Here is a 23,630-nt window from a genome sequence, read left to right as displayed (position 1 = left end):
CGGGACTTTACCTATAAAGCATGGAATCAGACATTTTCTCAAACATTCTCTGGTGGGAATCAATTACTGCCATTGAAACACAGAAACCTAGAAGATGCTCCACCAGGGAATGTTTGAGGGAATGTCTGACTCCCTTCTTTACAAATAGAGCCCTCAGTGTGTCTAACCAGTTAAAAACGTTTCTTTTATTATGTCTGATTTTTTTTTATTTAGAATATGTTACTACAAACCAGTTTTTCCCATCTCTCTAGAATATGTGATTATAGTTACCTAGGTTAAAAAACAGACACATAATTTATTAAAGGATAGATTGTCATCAGTGATGCTGGGTGATCCAGCAAACCTGGAATGGATCTGGTCCAGGATTCAAAACATTTGCTAACAAATGGCTTTTAAGAAAGCTTTTCCAGGTCTACTGGATCACCCAGCTTCATTACTGAAAGTGAATCCTCACCAGCCTTGGAGAGCTTTAATAAAACAAGGGCAGTGCCGCTCACCACTTAGTAACAATGACATTCAATGCAACATATAAAACCATGTTTAACACAAGACTCTGAAAATTCCAGTCTGGTAAAATCTATACAAATATTTATATACTATAACATAACTGAGTAAGCAGTTTCTGATTGTCATAAAGTCTGCATATTGCTTCTCAGCCCCTCCACAATGTAGCTACTCACCAAGAGTATTTTCCTGTAGGATGATGTATTATTGGTCAACAGGACTTTAGCAGGAACTCATTAAAGTGTATATGTAACATACTAAAGAGACAACAGGTGCAAGGGCTGGGGACTTCTTTATGTGAGATCTGATAAGGAGACACTGGGGTAAGACTGGACCTTTAGAAGCAGTACAGGTTTTTCAAAAAAGGTAATCAATGGTTCCAACTATTTTAGCTTTTAAAAAAAAAGAATATTAAAACATTTAGACCAGACAATTTTAGACAGGTAGAAACTCCAATCAAGTCAACTATTAAGAACACCAGGAAACTTGCATACGAAGGTAAGTAATGTGGGTTTTATTCTAATATAATGCATCTTGGTTAGAAATGGGGTATGGAAAATAGGTATACTTAACCCACTTATAATGCTACTTAATAAAGGTATACTGATTTCAAACACCTTAATGATCAGCTCAAACAGGCTGATCCATATGATTTTGCAGGATGAGCAATGTGGGTCTGATATCCAACAGTAAGTTTGACTTCTTAAAGTTTCCAAAATACCATTTATATGTGTTGCACTTGGAAATCAATGAAGCAAACTGTATTGGTTGGGATATGAGTTGAAGAATTTAGTTGGTTACTATGGTCAGAAAAGGCCTTTTTCAGATACTTTGAGGGGAAAAAAGCCCAGTGTGAATTAATTGTAAAAAACTTTGTGTAAACATAAGCATCTCAGATGTACATAATTTTCTCTTTTAATAAAATGATATAGAAAGAGGAATTTTCAGCTCTAGGGCACATAATTACAGAGTATAAAACATAAAGCTAATTCCTAGTTTTATTCCTATTTTAATCAAATTAGGTTGTGCAAATGCAATATTTATTTTATCTGGAGCTCCCTCCTTGAGTTTTGGCAGAAAGTTAAGAAAAATATGCCTCACACATGATTCATATTCTGTCTCATTTAAGAACTATATTACACATTGCACCCTAGAAATACAAGAATAAGTGAGTAATCGCAGGATCTATTTACAGTGTTGACTTCCACATCTTTTTGGTATTCATGTGATATTGTGTCATTGACAGTTTTCTGGCATGACTTAATTTGGAAAATCATCACCTCTGTATAAATGAGTCAGCAAATAGGAAAAGGTACGCATACGATATTCATATACAACTACACTGCTTTTGAATGATGAGTTATGCATATGCAGGTATATAGTGTGTCTAAGTAACAGATGGAACATCAAACCCCCCAAAAAATTTGTTTAAAAATGCTATACATGCAGTTAAACAGTCCTTAGATAGATGGTTACATTTATTTGATAGATGGTTGCATTTATTTACTATTTTCAGGGTTTTTTCTCTTTAATTTTACCTGATAATGATGCAAGTAACTCAATTTCTTCCCCATAACATATACGCTAACCTCTCAATGGTTTACACAAAGGCAGCCATGCTTGTCACCCAGGTTTGACTTTAAACATGTATATGTTTGTTACAGTACCCTATTTCCCTGTGTATTATATTAATGTTTGCTCCAAAAATGCACTAGGGCTTATTTTCAAGGATGTCTTATTTTTTCATGAACAACAATCAACATTTATTCTTGAACAAAAAATCAACATTTATTCAAATACAGTCATGTCATCACATTCTGGAACATCATCATACCTCTCCAAACGCTAAATTCCATCTTGAATATCTTGTGACTCCATTTCCTTTAGAACCATTGGCCCCAATTTCTCATGTCTAGCAATAGCGCTTTCCTTAAATGAGAACCTCTTGTCCATGTATTTATATGTATTTGAGCTTATTTTCCGGGTAGGACTTATTTTCAGGGTAGTGCTTATATTTTGAGCATCCTCAAAAACACGGAAAAATCATGCTGGGGCTTATTTCCAGGGAAACAGGGGAGTTACAGTAGTGCTTTTGATTTTAGATACACAGCCACTCTTTTATGTGACAGCCTTTTTTCTCACTGTGTTTGTAATGAACTACAATACTGTTATTGACCTTCACTCTTCTTAGGCTTTTTATTTTGGCTAGGCTATTCTGCATGAGGCAGGTGTTAGGAGATGCTCTTTGGGCCCACAATATCAGACGGTGCCCCACCACAGGAGGGAGCGCGGCCTATTCCCACTGGGCTGCTGAGCTTGCAGTAGCACAGGGATTCTATGTTTAGTGCTCCGAGGGTTGCAACATCCTTGTTTCCCTGTAGCTGTGTTTTCCTTCTCGTCATCCCCTGCACTGAGGCTGGACAGCTGAGCGGAATTGAAGCTGTGTTGCAGCTGATTGGCAGAGTGGTTCCTGTGTAATCCCATGCTGTCATTGGCTGCTGGGGCTTTATAGCCTCTCTGCTTCCAGTCTGCTGTGCCTGTTATAGCATCAGCTGGGTTTATGTGTGCTGGAGAGATTCTGAGTGTTTTTCTGTTGCTGACTTTTGCCTGTTCCTGACAATCCGCTTGAACCCAGCCTGGACCGACCTTTGCTTGGTGATCCCGACTCTGCTTGTGCCTTTTCCTTTGTACCTCAATGGTAGACTGATCTCCTGTGTCTAACTTCCGTTTGTTTCTGGATTCCCTGGTAATTTCTGTACTTTGCATCTGTGGGCTCCTGGTTATCTGCCTGGCCAATCCCCAGACAACATCCCTTGCGCACTAAGTGCTAGGGGCAACAAAGTGCTGGGAGACCTAACCAGGGGCTGCTATTGGTGAAGACTGCGGCGTTAGATTGGGGGACTGGTGTCTGGAGAATATTGGTACTGACCAGGGCCTTACAGCAGGTATCTCTCTTGTCCCCTAGTCACATACAAGATGTTCCTCTCTTGATGGAACCAATTTTTTTAAACTGAACCATAAGGCTCAATTCAAAACAGTACATGAACAATTTAGGGTTGATTTTCTAAAGGAATATAGGCAGTTAACTTAACAGTAAATTACCATCTGGCAAGGGATATATCTCTAAGCTTCTTAAAGTGATAGAGCTCTCCTCACTTCAATTATCCAATCATGTGATTGATTATCAAATGATTATCAAATCCTTTTTCTTAGATTTTTCTTGCATGAGATTGGGTAGTCTTTGTAAAGTAAATAACTTAAACATATATAGTAGATGAACCCCAATATGTTTACTCTATTCTGTAAGTGCTTTACTAGACAAATCTACATGATAAAGGCATTTTCATATTTTTTTAATAAAAAAGGACTGCCTGAATGTTCTTTTAAATTCAGTGTGGGGTCTGCATTATACATGTTTACTTTTCAACAGGATACCACATGAATAAAAAGAGAGACAGTTTTATGTTTACTGAATATAAAGTTCCATCTGGCCTTAGCCAAAATCCCCTTTCCCTTGAGTCCTCTTACTGGATTTATCCATAGATTTGGGAGGAAATATAATAAACAACATTTTATTACTATTTGTGTATGTTGAAGCTTGGTTTTGGCTCTTCTATAACTGCTGCCCAAACCATTGGCCCATAGGTATCTTCTTTATGTTTAATAAAGTCTTATTTATATATATATATATATATATATATATATATATATATATAATTACCATTGTTAAACAAGGATTTTATATGTTATGGCTCCTTAAAATTCAGGTAGCCTTACGCTAGTGTTGACTGAGAGTCCAGTAGGTGTCTATGGAGGAGAGAAGGAAAAGTGATAAAATACTACTTAATGGGATAAAAAATTATTTAGGAGGCGTGTTGAAAAATAAGCACTGCATAGGCAATATTTATGTTTGTGATTTGCATAATAATTATCAATATGGGAATATCAATAGAAAAGAGTGCTAGAGACTGAAATATTCACCCGCCTTTTTTTTTGGAAACAATAATTTTGATAAACATAAAGACAATTGTTTATGACAATTTTTAACTGAACTTACCTATTTTCGCTCCAACCCCTGCATTACCCGGTTCTATTTCGGATTTGGGATCTTTGGCCTTCTTGATTGACGAGGCCAGAATGACGTAATGAATGTATTTGCATGGGAGTTTGGTTCTTTTCCATCAACTATGCTTTGATCGTGCACAGCGTACTCATGTGCAGCTTAGTGTACTCTAAAGAAAAGATTGTTATCAGGCCTGTTTCTTTTTAGTTTAGGTATACTTTATTTAGAAGACCTATGAATAAAAACTTTAAATGTATAGTCTACTTTTGTTACACATGCGGCTTATACCAAGATAACAGTAATGCATAGAACCATAGAAAAGTTATGTCAGAGAAAATCAAATGGTTCAATGAGTCTACACTTTTTTATTCAATTTTTTATTTAACTTAAGCAAATTGAATAATAGGTAAATAAACTATATAGTAATTAATATAGTTAATAATACCTTTTTTGTATATTTTAGGTTTCTGAACTTTAGAATAGATTGTACTGTATAGTTTTTGCTGAAGCTTCAAAAAGCTTCTTTTGTAGATTCCCTGTAGGCAGTATTATTGGTATTGATTTATGGATACATTTATTGATCAGTAGGGATGAACGATCGAAATTTGTAAGTTCGATCTCGCGGTGAAGGGAACCATTCTTGCTTACTGAACATGTAAGCGAGAACAGCCTTGATATTTGCCCTGAGGTCGTGTTCTCCTTGAATGAACAAGGGAAAAAGCAGGGGGCAGTAAAGGTGACTATTTCCAGCAGAAATCACGCCTGGGAGCAAATCATTTGCTGCCAGGATGCACAGCAAGGCCCAGCATCCCAATCAGGAGAGATCTGAGCACAGGCATATATACAGGGAAGAAGGGAGGGGTTAGTCACTCCATCTTGTGTTCTGGGTAAAGGATAGAAGCAGGGACAGACCTGGATTGTGACAGGGACAGGTTAGGAGCCTTCTGTATATCTGTATATATATACAGATATTGCAGTTTTTGATGCTACCTGTTCCTATTTACCAAAAAAGCCAGTTTGCTACAGAAAAATTTCTATCCTACTATAAAAAAAAAAGATATTTCAGTCTTTGATACCTCTTGCTATTTGTCAAAGAAGCCAGTTTGGTACACAAAAATTTGTGGCCTATTTTAAAATAAATACAGATGTTTAACTACATTAGCAATTTATATTGGAAATTGGCAAATGTACAGTATTGTACAAAATGCCCAATATTTGAAACAGTTGTATTAAACAAACCAAAATAGCTATAATTTTTACAATGATACCTTTTAACAGACTATGCTGAAACCAAAAAATAGAATAGAAGCACATTCAGCTGTCCTGTGCTTAATTTTCCCCACATAAATGTACTAATAAAAAAAAAACAACAAATAAACTCTAGCCAAGTCTTTCGGAAGTATTTAGGCAGACATACAACTGTATCATTATTAAAGTAGTTCCCTTCCTTTCAAATGTTAAATATTTGTTATGAATCCTATCAGTACGCTGATACATGAGAGAACCAAATATTATATTGTTCTGTGGTTCTTAAAACAAAGAGGCGAAAGTGTGTATGTGCTAAGGCAGGGGTGTCAAACTCAAAAACAGAGGGACGAAATTAAAAACTTAGACCAAGTCATGGGCCAAACTTGAAATTTATTGAAAAAACAAATATTCTCAATAAGAAGAAACAAGTACACATGAGAAGAGCATGCAGTAATATGCAGTGGATCGATCTAAATTTTCCAGAGGATGCAATGTGAAACCAAATTAATTTCTGCTCATTGGGTAAAACAATTAATATAGCAATAGCTCTATGATAATTCCTGATACTGTAATTCCTGAATATTGAGTTTATCTGTCATTATAAACTCTGCGGGGTCCACGCACAGGCTGCTGTTCAGTAGACAAGAGTGATGCTCCTAGTACAACTCCCAGCATCACTTGCGTTTAAAAAATGCGGGGCTACGCATAGGCAGAGAGGCCGCTGGTCTATAGACCAGAAAAAGCTCAAAGCATAGGTTCTCAGTCACAGCTAAAGCATCTGTTTTTGCTAGGCGAGGAGCATTAACATAGCTGTCAACTAACAATGTAAAGTCAACGAGCAAGCCATCCAATATAGCTTGACACAAATCTAGGAGGTGCAACGACAGTCGCGGGTGACCTTTAGGATGCCTTCATCTTCAAGCACCACTTGGAGACCATTTTTAAAGACCCCTGGTCCCATGGTGAGGATGTCAAAGAGGTAAACATGATTTCTTGTGCCCACCTGCAGCCAACACAGTTTCCCATAGGGACATATGTTCAAGCCAGAAGCTCCCAAGCTCAAGACCTTTTGGTGCTGGAGAGGCAGAATCTTTCTTCTACTGTCTCTCTTTCAACCTCTTGGCTGCTTGAGTCTTCTACTGGTTCCACATTTAGAACATTTTGTCCAAAAAACAGCCTTGCTACTTGCACAGCTTCACCAGTCTTCAAGTCCTTGACTTTAATCAGGAGAACAATGTGATCTGCATGAACACCAAGTAACACTCCTTGTAATCCTCCATTAGTGGTTGTAATTTTGATAGTCTTCCCAATAATACAGCTCAGAAAACGTTCATATAGAAATAGATATATATTTATATATATATGGATTTACTCCATATAGAAATAAATGTCAGCCTTCTGCAGTTTCTGCTGTGTGAGTTAGGTGGAATTGCAAACATCCGGGAGCCCCAATACAGATATTTTAGTGTTCCTATTTACCAAAGAAGACCGTTCTGACGATCTGACAATGGACAACACCCAGCTCTGGATGCCAGTTACCAATGCGGTCCACGCTCCTATTCAGGGCCCACCGCCTCCTCCTCCTGCTGTTGCTGCCGCCTGTCAGTACTCCATTCACCAAAATTGTATTACACACTTCTGTGTGGCATTGACGATGCACTAGACCCAGCTCTAGATGCCAGTTACCAATGTGGTCCACGCTCTGTCTCAGGGCCCACCACCTCCTTCTGCTGCTGCTGCTGCCGCCTGTCAGTACTGTTCTCACAAAAATTGTATTACACACTTCTGGGTGGCATTGATGATGCACCACACCCAGCTCTCCATGACTCCTACGAATGCGGTCTCCCTGGTGATAGCTAACCAGAGGCCACACTCTGCTACTGCTCTTGCTGACCCATGCTCCGTCTCTGGTCCTCCATTCTTTTGCCTAATTTCACCGAGCTACAGGATTTATATAGCGTTACCTAATTACGCAGCACTGTACATTAAATAGAGGTACGTACATTAGATAGCAATGTGGTCTCCTGCTGTTTTGACAGCAGAGACTGCTGCTAGTCGGTTGAGTTCACACGTAGCGCCACCCTTTCTCAATGTCGTACATGTAATGCCAGTCACTGGGTCAATGAGATTGACAATAAGGTTGTCATATTGCATGAAAATGGGACTGCTTTATCTAAACGCTAAACTTTGAATACATTTTATTTGCAGACTCAGTAGAAAGAAGGTCTCTCAGGTTCTGTCACAACCCTCCTACCAACAAACCCTTCCTTTATTCATTTTTGTAGGGGCTGTTGTGGGGAAGATGCTCTGTCCCTTAACATTGGAAATACCAAATACTGAGCGAAGGGACCACCTGGTATGAGACAGCAAGGATGGGACTTGCCACCTTCTCTTTCTTGGCTATCCAAGGTGTTTTTATTTTAAAAAATCTTGTTATTGCATTATTTTATGTCCTCCATGGCGGTACCTGATTTTCTCATAAATCATTATTTTATTATGTATCTTTCCAACACCTCAAATAGCTCCTCTCCTTTCTCTCTTCCATAGATAGCTTTTGAAATTCCCAGTTATCACCTGCAATTATCAAAGTATTCTTAAAGCTGGAGATTTTTTTTAAGATCATATCCTGTGTGTAACCTTTTTGAACTGAATCTGACATTGATTTTATCTTATGTGATGATAAAGTAACACTGACTGACTAGCAGTGATAAAAAACTTTTACTTACAGAGCTGAATAAATAAAGCGTGTTATGCATGTTTGTGAAATGGGATTTGGGAGTTAAGATAAATAAAAGTGGGGTGTTAAAGAAAAAAGAAGTATATATCTTTTTTTGCTGCCCTTCATATCTCATGTGATTGCGCACAACACTATAGCTACTTCTAGTTTGACTTTCAAGCCAAACCTATGAGGAACCTAACGTCAAGATCCTTACTGACAAGAACAAAAAAGGAACATGTTAAAAGAATGACACTTGTTTATTTAAAGGATTTTATACATTTCTCAGAATAAGTCACAGTTGAATGTATTTTCCATCTGCTGAAGAATAGCCAGAAGCATGCACTGATATCAGAAGATTCCTACTGTAATAGTATATGTTTATTCTGTTCTGTGAATTTTTTTCTAAAAATCCTTGCATTTCCTTCAGTGAGTTACACTGAGGCTGAGAATGAAATATTCTTGACAGAAGAGGAAATGGGCATTTTTTTATGTGATCTTTGCTAAAAACATTTCTATTTAGTTTTGTACCTGTCATTTTCTGTCATTAGGTCAGTTTGGTATTTCAGGATATTTTGTTATACCCAATACACATTTTTACACAGCATGAAATATACTTTACAAAGGTAAACTTTAGTGGTATTTAACTGGAAAGAATGTGGGATCTCATCCTTTGATGATTCTCTATTGCAGAATAAACTCATTGTTATTTTCTTGCCATCCATCAGTGCTTTTGCTACTATTTTGTTCATTTTGTGTGCTTGTTCTAGATGGTGGGCACACAAGCAGTTTGCTATTGTTCTAACCACTTAAAAAATGTGAAGGAACTGCCAAGCTCTCATATTATCCATGAAACCAATGAAAGTGGTTGAAAGGCCTGTTTTTTACAGGCTTGGAGTAGGCAGTACAGTTGTGTTGCAGTTTTTGGATCAGTGCAGAGATGCTGCATGCAGATTCAACTGCCAGGCAGGTATTAAGGAATATCCCTAGGACTGTCAGAACTGAATGGAAACCCATGTGCATGTGTAGGAGTTACGTCATACTGGCCTGGCCAATCAAGATGGCCAAAGATCTGGAAGCAAGAAGAGAAAAAGATTTTTTCAAATTTTGTATTTCTATAGTTTAGTTCTGCTTTAGGTGTTTGAAAGATTTTTCAAAAGTTTATATTTCAGACATTTTTGTAGGTATGCATCAATGCATGCTTGGTCCAGAAAAAGTCTTTAAAATGAAGCATCTCCTAAACTTCACTTTTGGAACATGCTGGTAGAATGTGCCCTGTGTGCAACAAGCTAAATAATGAATGATAGACTTTATTGATCATTAACTGACATTGTGGTTAATTTATCATCAGTGATCAATTATTCCTTCAGGATTGCACTAAATATACCTTTAGGTGCTGCAGTTTCTAGCAACATAAGCAAAATGGGCCAATAGTCTTTTTTTCTAAGAAATGGTAATCCCTCAATAGTCTTCTGTTCTACCATGGATATTGATGAGCTGCACAAAATGTAAACATTTTGAAATTCATTGCTGCACAGATATCAATAGAATTTAACAAAAACAGAACAAAAAGTACAAGAACATGTACCTTTTGTAAAAAGAGGACCAACACAGAAGCTGAATGGCACTAAATGATCTGACCTCCAACAAAATATTTTAGATTTTTTCTATGTTTGTGCTTTCTGTTTAAAGTAAATACGTATAACTGTATACTTATAACAGGTTGTATTACAGCTATGACACAGCTATGTTTTATAGAAAACGTTTAAATCACTTTTTGTTTAAGGTAGTTGCATAAGCAAGAAAGTAGAAAATCCTTGGCCTTACTGGCATATAGACAAATGGCATGGACGGATTATTATATCCATTGTAACCTATATGGTTATCATCCAATCTAAAATCAATACCAACGGACTAATGACTCCTCTTTATCTTTCATTAGTAGCACAGGTAAAACTGAAAACTTTTCACAGAGCTTTCCCTGCTTGCAAGATGCATGTGGCAAGCAAATCTTAGTGTTCATTGTTATCTTTAATATTTCAAAAACAACTACATGCAGATCAAAAGAAGCAGAGAACAGCATTCTGGAGATATGCTTTCTTTGATCTATTTGCGATCAAGAGGAAAAATAGTTTATACTACAGGTGGCCATTGTTCAACCTAAAATCTACAAATGCTGATTATTGAGCTTGGAGAATATGTTGGATACCTCCCAGCACGTAGGCCCAATCCTTTACTTTTCTGTATACAAGGGTGAGGAATTACAGTACTGATCTTGTAACATTATCATTGTTTGGTAAATAATGCAGGCGATCTTGGCATTTTAATGCCTTGTTCATTGAGGGACACAATTTACCTCCAATAGTTCATAGAATATTTCCTAAATTCTGCCTGTTACATACATACGTTCAACAAACAAATTTCAGTCTATTGCCTAAGCTGTAAAAATCAAGAAAGAAGACATAGCGTATTGGGTAGACTGAAACTGAAATATAAAAAAGACATACACAGTCACAGTTATAACTCAGGTGTAACGAGATCTTTAGTTGACCCCACACTGATTCATGGAAACTTTTAAAGTTTTAGAACATAAAAATGTATTATAAGATTTTGTCTTACTGAAATTTAGATTTTTGCAATGTTGTTCATGTTTTTATGGTTCCAGTAGTGTGGTTGCAGTGATTATGCGTTGGTCACCTGTAGGGTTACCTTCCTAACCACTGATGTTCTCAGTGGGTTTTTGGCCAAACTGTCTTCTAGTGTTCTAGTCATATATTATGTTCAAGATAAAAGAATCAAGATCTACAAAGACTATTGTGGTTTAGAGGTTAACGCTTTGGGCTTTATAGCACTAAGTTCCAGGTTCAAATCTCGGCCAAGGTACTATCTTCTTGGAGTTTATATGTTCTCCCCATGTTTGCATGGGTTTCATGAGGGGCATGCCGGTGCAGTTATGTTAATTAGCTCCTCCCAAAAAAATATTGACTAGATTATGGACATTAGATTGTGAGCCCCCTTCAGGGACAGTTAGTGACATGACTATGGACCTTGTAAAATGCTGTGTAATATGTCAGCACTATTTAAATACTGGATAATAATAACAATTCTAAATATCCATTCAAGGTATGGAAATGCTTCGTCAGCTGTGCTGGGGAATAGTATTCTATGAAAACTAATAGAAAAATTGTTTTCTCATAGCTTTACTAAGCTCTAAATGGCTACAAAGGTTATAGTTTAAAGTAATAAAAATGTAATAATAAATGTTTTTGATAGCAAAACTTTTTAAAGGTCCTCTTAAAAAAAACACCTGTACACATTTTTATTTATTTGTATGTCACTTCCTTAAAGTTTATCAGATTATTTGGTTTTACTATATTTAATTTATGTTCAGAATGTAACAGTTTTACAGCAGAAGTTTAAATTGGACTCTTCATAGCCTTTGTGGTGTTTTGTTTACTCTTTTTACCAGCTTTTGGACATAGACTTCCTCTGCTAACAGTGGAATAATGATGTATTGGAACTTGGAAAGCAATTGCTGAAGGGTGTTTAATTGATGTACAGTAAATACCTTAATTAGTGTCTATTTGTGTAAATGTATTCTATAATAGATCAGAGAATAACACACAGAATAAGTAAATTAGTTAATAAATTACTGGTATTAGAATTTACCTAAATAGATTTTGTCATCATTCCACCATTTAAACAACAATCTTCCCTTAAGAATATATGTACATTTTAGCAATTTTAGAGTTATGTAGGGTTGTTAAGGGGAGAGCCCAAGGACCTGGACGAGCATAGATAGTTTTAGACACTCCTAGAAGAGCAGGGGGCCATGATGTGCAGGAAAGAAGTGTCAGTTCCCTAGCAAGTTCAGAGACACATGGAAAATAAAAAAATATGGTAAATAAGAATTTAAAATACTTTATTATTGTGCTCTTACCTGCAATTGTTTAAGTTGGTGACGGGGTCTCTTTAATATTGGCATTGCCTCTAACATTACAAGTACTGATACTATTTTGATTCTTATTTTGAATACCAACATCGGAGCTTTGCATACATTAGGTTTTGGTTGGAAACTTTAAAATAAAGCAAATGTGTGCAAACACATCAGATACTGTGGAAACCTGGCGTGTCAGAGTAACACATGTTCAACAACAGATGTACTAAAGCAATATCCACAACCACTATGTCCAGGTGCTAGAAAATGGTGGCAAATATTTGTGACTTTTGTGAACATTTTAGACCTGAATTATTTTATTTAAAGCCAAGTGAGAAAATTGTGCATTCTGATTGGTTGAATATTACAATTTATTCCACCCTAACAAGTCCACCAAAGAATCTTGTTTGTGCCATACACACGTTTGTTTGATGACTGGCTTTGATGGGTATTAGCTACTTCAGGAGTGCTAAATGCAGGTTAATGTTTCCAGGCTCAGAGGATTGGTCTTTCCTAAAGTTCATGCAATGCAGATTCATCCTTGGAGCACCAAAAAGTGATTACTTAAGAATGATGGTTACTTCAAATAATTTTTTAAAACACAGATTAAAGATTAATTGCATAAAGTAGTGAATTTTGATTTAGTGTAATTTTTTCACATTTGCATACAATGGGGGGTTCAGAATTTCACTGCATGTGTCTTTTCGTGGAGATTACCAAAATGTTCCATTGTTTTTCTTGATTTCTTAATTTTAAACTACCTGGATTTAGGTAGGGCAGTACAATCATGATACATATTACTTAGGTATAACCCAAAATAGTTATATGGAATGACTTGGTATCTACCAGTGATAGATTGCATACTTCACTCGCATACTACTACGTGCATACTAAATGTGCATGTGCATACTAAATTTCTACTAAACTATTTTATATGAATCACTCACAGGATATTTGAATGACAGTTCCAAAAAGACAAAAACACACTCCAGGTGTTGTGACAGTTTCTCTATGGACGATGCAGTAACTGACTAGCACAGAAGCACTTGTCAGGGAGGTCAGACAAGACTATCATACAGGGACATCAAGTGTCAAAAAATAAATTATATAGGCAACAATCTTTCTTAAAATTAGAATTAGATTTTTATAAATAGGAAAATGCTGGTATATGTCAAATAAAGGATAGGGTACAAACTTATCCATGCTGCATTTCTTACTGCTTGTGTAGGCTTCAGAGTACACATTCCACATTTAGTCCTGTCTCTGATTTTTTAAATACCAATGCCAGGCATGAGAAGCACTGCCTCTTCTAGCTGTTTCCACAGTGTTACAGTAGTTCTCCATTAATTCCCAGGCTGCTTCCTCTACTAAGCTTCTGCTGCAAAACCTGCTAAGGGTTCAGGTCTGCGCCGACAAGAGCTAAATGGAGCAATGGAGACACCAACAGGTCGTATTCTTAACAGAAACCCCTAATTGTTCTTGATAGCCACAAACCAGAGATGCTGTCACAAATATAAACAGTTAGCCTGATGAACAGAAGACCAATATTGAAATAAATATGTTTTAAATGGTAAATATATTTTAAATAAATAAACTTTCCAATCCCAACCAATCCCTACTTTCCAATTCCAAGACCAATCCCTACCAATAAACAGTACCCACTTGAAGGAATGCCAATAGAGGAGCCATGGTTCATGATGGCTAGACAGTGCTTTGGCCCTCTTTGCAGCCAGTTGGCAGCACTGCACCATTCTGGGCATTGCCCTTTAATTACTAAAATGGAAAGGTTTCCATTTGTGTTTGCAGGCATAGCCCATGACTACGAACTATACAAGCAGTTAGCATGGGCAGTGTTGGAAAACTGAAAGCTATTATTAACCGTTAATAGATTTTGTTTAAAAGTAGCCTTACCCTGGCTTATTTTGTGTTTGCACTAATGCACTGGCAAAATAACCTTACATATAAACATAAATAACCTTTTATATACACAAAAAAAAGAGCTACATACGTTTCATTCTAACATTCTTTTAAGCAGCAGAGCTTCAGTTGGCAAATGTATAATCCTAAATACTCCTGAGAAAACTTACCAGAAAGAATCCCATTGCCTGTTAGCTGCAAATGAGAATATATTGACCCCTCATGGATCGGAGATTTGCAAAAAGCAAGATCTAAAGCAGCTGCAGCATTGCTAGCACTATTAATGCTTGTTATACTATCGTTGTCTTTTGGTTAGATATCATAACATGACAATAATATATTTTCTTGTACAGTTTTGTTACAGCAATAAGGTATGGTACATAAAGTGAAGAATTTTATTTTTAAGTATTTTTTTGTTTATTTTTACAGAGAATTTGGAATGTTTGAGCCAAATAGTGATTATTCTGTGGTGCACGTAGCTCTATATTTTTTTAATTTTTTACATATGCTATAAATTACTGAGATAATCAATAGCAGCATAGCTTCTTAATTTGCCGAGATCTCTCAAAGGAGTGTAGTGTGCACATGGCACTTAGCTGATTTTGGTGTTGTGTCTGGCATTTCTATAAAGAACATATTAGTAATGCTTTGCCCAGGCTAAATACATTGCTCAGCTCCAGAAAATGCCTCCACTAATGCCAATGGACAGCTGCCAGTTAAAGTTGGCAATCAGTCGTTGATAAATGCAAGTCCTAATTTCAATGTGTTTGGTAATTATTTGCAATGCTGGACATTTTAATTGGGACAATTAACCTGATATTATAAATTAATTAAAACACTTCTGTTGTAAATTACTGTCTATTTACAGAGAAAGACACAACAGTATCTTGACATTGCTAATACAATTGTATGTCTGTTTATCGTTATTTTGTTTGCAGTTTTATTCCTATATGTATTATAGATAAAACAAATTAAGAAAATATTTTTTTCAGTGCAAACATTATGGCATGAAACTCATGTATATTTGTAGTACATACTTTGTAAAGTGTTTCAAAGTTCATATAGTAAAAAAACATTTTTTTATTACTTTCTTTGTGTACAGTAACAAGGAAAGGAGGAAGCTGAACCAGAGGGTGGAAACCAGAAAGGGCTAAAAATACATAGGAAAGTATGTAAATTGGAAGTGCACTAAAAAATCCAAGGATGACAAAACAAAAAGCCCCTGGAAAGCTAGTGCCAATTCTCGGGAGTCAGAAGTAGAAAGGGCAAAGTAAAGGGTAATTCCAAATTATTAAGGCATAAGGCCATAAAAAAGAGGAGACAGGAGTTAAAGCAAGCTAAAAAATGTAAGTGAGAGAAATTAATAAGGAGAGAAACAGGTGGGGTGATAGATAGAAGTAAATGGGAGGAAATGTAAAAATGTTAGCCTAATTTTAAAAAATTGTTAACCTGCAGCTCTCTTTGAAATAACATCTGGGGATCCTGCAGTGATGGTCCTTGTTCAGACACATCCTGTTAGAGGGTAACAACTGCCTGTTCCTGTCACCTAGCTGTGCTGCTGTATTGTCCTTTTTACACCGGGTTCTGATGGAAGCTGCAAGTGGCCAAGTCAAGACACAGGAAAAAGCTAAAGTCTGGTTGATAAACCCTTGGCCATAAAGTACTATTTTAACATTGTTTCATCCTTTGGTGGATCTCAGTGCTGCAAATGTTCTCCTCAACCTCCTGTGCGGTAAACCTGAGTGTGGCTCGGGTTAAAAAAAACCTGATGAAAGCGGTAACCCTGAGCCTCGGGGGTAACACTCAGGGTAGCTAAAAAAATAAAGCCTTTCCTAGTCCCATCGGGGTCCTCCGGTGTCCTCCAGTGTCCTGCCATTCTCTGGCCACGTCCTCTTCATCAGTCTGTCAGAATGTCCCCTGGCAAGTGCACTGACATTCTCCGGGAGTTCTCGGTGACGTCGATGTGTACAGCCGTCGCTAGGGGCGCAGCGGGAATTTTGAATTATTTTGTATTGCATTCAATACAAAATAACAGTATTTATGTACTGGATTTATATGTCTAAAAGCGGTACATTGTCTTTCATGAAAATATATTTTACAGTTTAATATAATAGTATATTAAAGTTTGAAACACGAAATGATATCAAAGTTTAATATTAAATGTATTATTACATTTTTTTAAAATGTATTTAATTTATTATTTTGTGTTTCAAACTTTATTATAAATCCAGACAGAAATGAACCACCCAGGAGGTTAGGACACTTCCCATATAGAAGCATCCACTCCAGCGTCATCTGCTCATCATTCATCAGAGTGGGCTTCCTGATAGTGGAGACTACTTGCTTAGTGTGTGTAGTGTAGTGTGTATGATTGCTTGTACTCTCAACCAGGGGCTCCTGTGACATGACAACAAAGCAGGAAATGATTGGGGGACAGTAGTCAGTCTGTAACAGGATTTATGCCAGTATTAGCATGTATTGTATTAATACTATACCTTACATAGTAGTAATACTAAATACTTTACATTTTCAGATTTGCTTTACTGACAATTCGATTGGATTTAAAAAGTCCACAGTGTTAACAGAGCAGTAAATACGAGAAGAGATGAATACTCCTAATTAAAACATATTCTCGTTCATGTATTCAAGGATGCAGAACATGTTTTGCACACAGAAAATACTTATTATTTGTACTGTCGGTGCGGACTGCATGCTCTCTCAGCTTAAATCGGAATTTGTTCTGTAAAATATGTGGCAATTAAAAGAAAGGCAAAGCAGTCTTGCTGTGCAATTCTTTGCATGGATATTTATAATTTATCTTGACAGAAGTGATTTATCAAAGCTAACATAGATAAACAGTCATTCCAAAAGAAAATTCAGCAATGGGCAGCTTCTTATGTCATTTGGCATACCTATACAAGGTTCTTGCACTAAGGGTACAGCCCACAGCAGCCATTTCCCCTTTTGGGAGAGATAGTTTCTGTTTTGATCTATAGGTTGGTGGTACAAATAAAGCACTATATAACACTTAATTTGTAAGCCAGCCTTTAAATAACTTCAATGATTTATTTTTAAATGCTAGTATTAAGAAAAATAAATATTGCAGGAAGTATTACTGAGCTGAAAGTGGACCAAAGCTTGTTGGTGGGCGGTGAAGCTCCTGCCATTATCAGCAAGTATGCACATCATACTTTCTGATTATGGAGAAGACTTACCTGCGTGCAGCCATCCAGCAGCTCCATCCTCAAAAGGTGCCATCATTGCGGATGGCGCCATGACTGACTTCCAAGAAGATAGGGGATCCTCTTTGACCATTGGATGGCCACTGATGATGTAAAAATGGCACATGCTCTATAAAGTGTTGAGTTAAAACTCATTTAATTCTTTGTGGTCCTCATGACCAGTGGTATGTAAAGGGTGCACCAGAAGAAGACCATGAAAGAAATTCCCGAGGTGCACTAAATAATTCAGCACCTTTTTTTTTTTTTTTTTTAGATATGCCACGCTGCCATGGTTTACAGAGAGCAGTGAAACATTCATATCAGTCCCTGTCCCAAAGAAATGTACAATATGTTAACAGTCAGTGTAGAGTAGAATGCCTTTACCCTCTATATATATATATATATTACTATATATATATCTAGATCCATATATATATATATATATATATATATATATATATATATATATATCTAGATATGATTGGTTCTGCCTGGTTAGTACACAAAGTCTCACATACTGCAAATCTTTTTTTTTTGATTACATGGACTGTCTTTTGCTTTATTATCTCCTGTGAATAATTCCTCTTTATTAAATTCCATTTTTTTCCCTATTTGTCCCTTACTTTAGATACTTTAAACCAGCCAATCTCAGCCAGGGTTCCATTGAACCCCGGGGTTCCTCCAGAGGTTGTTAGGGGTTCCTTAAATTGTTTCTGGTTGACCTCCCATTTGCAACATGCTGCTGCCAATGTTCTGGTGCCAACACCACTGGGTAGATCCAGCTGTTATTCTAGCCACCAGTGAAGATGGCCATTCTTTCCACTGGCCAACAATTTAGGAAGCTTTTTTCTGATTGATCTAAAATAAATTGGTTTTAGTAGGGTTCCCGACACAAAGTTTGGAAAGGGCTGCTTTCATCCACTGTGTAAACCATTCTTTTCACACCTCCACCATGCCCCATATCTAACCAGTGCAAACCAGGCATCCAATACAAAGGAGTCCACAATGAAACATGAATGGAATTTTGAAAATATTGGCAAAGCATTTTATTAGAAAAGTTTATTCTGATCAAATAAAGCAGTTATCAAAATAAGGTCACTAAATTATTTCACAAAGTGACACGTGTTACCATATAATATTTAACAATAGTGAATTATTATGATGTAGTGTAATATAATATAGCAAATGTAATAAACAAAACTAAATATGTTCATGAAGACATTTTCTATAAAGAGAATGATGAATTTTCACAGGGTAGCAGCCAGGGCTATATATTACATAAATGGATTTAATTTCACTATGTTGAGAGATATCCAAGTAAAATTGGAAAGCAGTTGGTGCCGTTAAAAGTAAGGGAAGGTGAGAACTAGATGTGAAACTTTAGTGAAATATGTTACAATTTTTTTTTTTCTAAATATTGAGTGGCTCCTAAACGGAAACTATCATGAAAGAACTTTTGCTGCTATTCCTTAAATCTGGTTACCTCACTGTCGTGCTGAACCTCTGGTTTTAGTACTTGCACAGTCACTTCTACTGGATAATATTGCAACCAGAGGAGTAAAAATGTCTGAGCTGCACAGTTTTTTTTTCAAAATGGCAGTGATATTAAAATAGTATACTTCTTACTTTAGCCTTTTAACTTTCTTTACCCTGAATGTGTATACCCTAAAATAATTTGGTTAGTACGTACTGCACAGTATACAGGTGTATTAACCAATTAAGCATTCATTTTTTGTGTATCAGTCACAAAGTTGATTATTTTAGCTACACCACTTCTGTTTGTGGGATGTCAAAGCTAAGTTGTATCATTGCACTACATTGTGATCTACTGAAAAATAGATTTTGGATTTACATTATTATTATATGAACTTACAATTGAATTTGGTAGCCCAGTAAAAATTTAAGTGGAACTAAAGTCTTTGCAAAATATGGAATCAGGCAGGTGGTTCATGCAGAAAGGTGCATTTTATGTCCCTTTTTTAACAATATGTCTTACCTGCTGATCGCACCAGGCAAGACATACTGAGCATTCGCAGATCAGCAGTGGTTGCCAGAAAGTCCAGGCAATCCCAGATTCCCTTTATTGTACTAACTGTGAATGAACTCCCGAACACCTGTGTGAGAGTTACATCATTCCTTCAGTGGAAAGAAGAAAAGAAATAAAATGGAAGTGCCCTGCAATGGAACAGGCATAGTTGAGCCGTGCAGGTTTTGTTCCACTTTAAAAGGCCAGGTTTAGAGTTTTTATAGAAAAAACATCATGTTTTTGTTGGATAAGGTACAGACACAGCTGGCTATGATCTTGAGCAATGTTCATGTAATTTCTGTCCCAGAGAGATTTAATAGAAAGGTATAGTGAAAGTAAGGAGAATTCTCCTTTTAGTGCTCTCTCATACCTCTATTGGGTTGTGTTGGCCAGTACTGTCAAATCAGCACCAATACAAGACAAATTCCCTTGATTCCAGTTGACCTACTTCAAGTAAATGTGCCAAAGTGTGAAAGAATTTTACACTGCACAGCCTGGCACAAGACACATTTTACAGGTAATGATTATTGTGTTGTCCTCCCTGAACCTCAAGCCTGCTGAACTGACAGTAAAAGAGGAATGACAGGCTGATTTGGTCATCTCTCTGCTCTTTACTCCTCTCAGCTCTTTGCTTATCAGAACATTTTGGTGTTTAACACAGCTGATTGTCTACTAGTTCTTCTTCTCCTGAGTGCTGTAGTACAGGAGTTGCAAAAGCCTGATAACGAGTTAAATGCAGGCACTGGTTGCATTTAAAAATGCTAATTTATTGTTGAATACAGAGCTGCATATTTTAGATCTTTCATATCTGCCAGAAATGTAACTTTAATCTGGACAATGGCAGACTAATAAATATTGTACGTTTTAGGATAATCCTTGTCTATGTGCTGTGGTTGACAGTTTTTTTAATAACGAAAACATATTTTTGTGGAGAATGCAACGCCCATGTTGTAAAGAAGTGTATTCTAAGCTGTGAAACATCTGTTTTAAAATGTTCAGCTTTATTTTTGGATACACCAGATGTGTCTCAAGAGTTGAAAGAATAGTTATAAATGGATTGTTTTAGTTTTGAACATTTGCTACATCTAAAATGTTTAGTAGTGCAGAGCTCATATTTAGCTAAAAAACTTGACCAAAAAATGGTTACATACTGAAAACAACAGCTGTTCATTGATACAGTGTCATGATTAAAGCAAAATTCTAGATGATGAAATTGTTGTATTCCTGCACTCTTGTAGTCCAGATATGCCTGCAGCAAGCAGAAAACTATTGTTTAAGATTTATCTCCTTATAGTTCCTATTGTCTTTTGCAGTGGAGATATCTGGTATGGCAATTAAAAGGAGCATCCATTCTCCATTTTAGAGTGTACAGTGTTTATAATCATCAATCATTGGATCCTTGTAGCAGTAACGCCCTGTACAGACTTCAGACAGACATCAGATTATGGTCTTGATCCTTTGTGATTGTTTCCAGTGACAGATGAAAAAAAGAGTTCTGTACACAGCACCATTCTTTTCTTTGGTGTGCAAAGGAGAGAAGGGAGGACAAGCAAGTGACACCATGTTGTTCTCTCTTCCACAGGAAAGCACAGAGGTTGTTCCTGATCAGTTGTTCATCAACCCACCAAGGCAGTTTGATGAATGACTTAGGGATACCATTGTTCACATGTTAAATTTCCACAAATGACGAGCTTGACTGTTTTCCTTGCATGACAATAATCTGATGCATGCACATAGCTTTAGGCTCCATATGGCTGATGCAGGTTCAAGGACTAAATGTTGGAGACATGAAACAAGTGTCATATCCTAGTAGGTTTCCCGGATTGGTTTTAATTTGTTTAAATTGGACTGCCTCTTTAAATAGGAAAATTTTACCAAGAATTTGGAAAATTTGGAAAATAGGAAAATTTAATGGGAAACGACCATATTCCAATTTTTTTTACAAGATTTTTACCCACATGTTACTGCAAACATTTTTTCATTGCTACCTGTGTCTCTGCCAGGTAGATCCATTCTTACTGTTCACTGAGATAGAATAAAAAAAACTGTTAGAGTTGTCACTAAAGCTAAAGGTGACAGTAAATATTTCAGTTGAGACAAATGTTCCAGTGACAGCTGTTAGAAATGGCAAATCCCTACACCTTAGGGAAATGTCCTGTCATTTCCTGTTGCATCATAAGGATAGGAAGTGAGACAAACTCTTCCCAAGGAGCCACAGACAGGAACATGTAACTAGATAAGAATTCCGACTTTTCAACATGATCAATTTTGAACACAATGTGCATGCAAACATCTGCCTATTTTGTAAGGGTTATTATGTTATTATGTAGGACTGACTAATTGCTTTGTTCATTCTTTGCAGGGTATGGATTTGTAGATTTTGACAGTCCTGCTGCAGCACAAAAAGCAGTAGCGTCTCTGAAAGCTACAGGTGTACAGGCACAGATGGCAAAGGTAAGAAGTATTTATTGTCTTCAGCCATGAGAAAAACAGCCTACTAATGTCTACCATGGCATATCATTTGCAGTATTGCTGTAATAGATTTTCTAAGTAATATCTTCACTTGTTGTACTGGTAATATGTATTTGTTAGCTAGCTCTAATGCTAAGCATTTTCCCAAATATGTCTGGATGTTGCTTTTTAATTCTCTTTTTTTGGTGTTTTGTTGAATGTAGCTTATTGCTTTTCAGTATAATTGCTGTTGGTGCATTACTGTTATTTATGACAGTGCTTAGGCACACAATTAAGTTTTCATGTGTTTTATTCTGCTTTGCTTTGTTTTAATACATTTACTGGCTGTCTTAGGGTTCTAATACGCAGTATTTTGTACTTTGTAAATAAGGGTTTTGAGAGCTATAATTTCAAACTCCACTTATTACTTTATGCTTGTTTTTTGCTTTGTATTTTAAATGACATAAAACTACATAGCAAACAAAAACAAATCTATCACGTTGTATCAGACCCTAAAGAGATGTATAATACCTTTGAAATCAGTAGACTTTCTAGCTTCACAGCACAGTAACAGGAGCAAAAAAAAAACTATTTATAGAGCAGGAAAAAAATCTATATTTAGAATTTTTAAAATGCATTCTTCCTCCACATTCCCACTTGCTGGGAAATATACAAAACTGCAGGAGACAGAAGGTAAGGTTGTAAAGGTTTAGTAACCAGTTGAGAGAACTGACGTTTCTGCATGTTTAGTTTTAAATGCTTTTATACTACACCACCTGTCAAAAAGGTTCGGTACAGACTTAGATAGCTGATAATCATTAGGAGAAAAAATCCAGTCCCTCAAAAACCACATTTCACCTGGTATAGGACATTCTACAACTACAAATGTGAGACAGGTGCCATATCTTTGTTGAGCATAATCTGTTAGAGAGGAGTCTGCCAAGCTTTAGGCCCAAATTGGGGCTAACTGTGTACAATCAGCTTCAATATAGCTGTCATTTCAAATTTAAGGTATCTAGCCAGTGAATGTCAAACTTCATCCAAAACAATGTTTCTACTGGTAATAGAGACTCTATAGATTTCATTGTTGTCCATCATCCCTTTTTGGGGATACCCTTTTCACACTCTGGGCCTGATTTATTAAAATGCTCCAAGACTGGTGAAGATAGACTGTCATGGAAGAACCCGGTGTGATCCGGTAAATCTGGAATGAATTTCTTAAAATAATTTGCTATTAGCTGGCAAATGTTGTCAGTTGCTTCCAGGTTTGCTGGATCAACCTAGGGTTCATCCATAATAGTATATCTTCTCCATTCATGGGGAACTTTAACGAATCAGGGTCTCTTTGTGCTCTAATGTAGAAAATGCACAATATGTACAAAGGAAACAAGCAGGATAATATAAACTTTTTTAATTTAAAAACAATAGTTTCTATTGTTGTTTGTATTTTTGCAGAATAGACTGTCCTCACTAGTCACAGGCACACAGGGACACTAAGGCTATGTACACACATCAGATACACTTCAGGGCTAGTATTGGATGAGAAT

The 23,630-nt window shown here is 36.5% G+C and overlaps 1 protein-coding gene across 2 annotated transcripts in view; it reads left to right on the top strand.

Moving 5' to 3' along the window:
• Positions 1-23,630, top strand: part of RBMS3 (RNA binding motif single stranded interacting protein 3) — a 340,828-nt gene that overhangs the window by 181,433 nt on the left and 135,765 nt on the right. For both annotated transcript variants that reach the window (XM_072412382.1, XM_072412384.1), the window contains exon 4: positions 21,995-22,086. In XM_072412382.1, the coding sequence (XP_072268483.1) occupies positions 21,995-22,086 (92 nt within the window). The remainder of the gene's footprint in view (positions 1-21,994; positions 22,087-23,630) is intronic.

This window comes from Pyxicephalus adspersus, chromosome 5 (genome assembly GCF_032062135.1).
Source record: "Pyxicephalus adspersus chromosome 5, UCB_Pads_2.0, whole genome shotgun sequence".
Lineage (NCBI taxonomy): Eukaryota > Metazoa > Chordata > Amphibia > Anura > Pyxicephalidae > Pyxicephalus > Pyxicephalus adspersus.
Note: the sequence above shows the minus strand (reverse complement) of the source record. Positions and strands in the feature narration are given on the sequence as shown.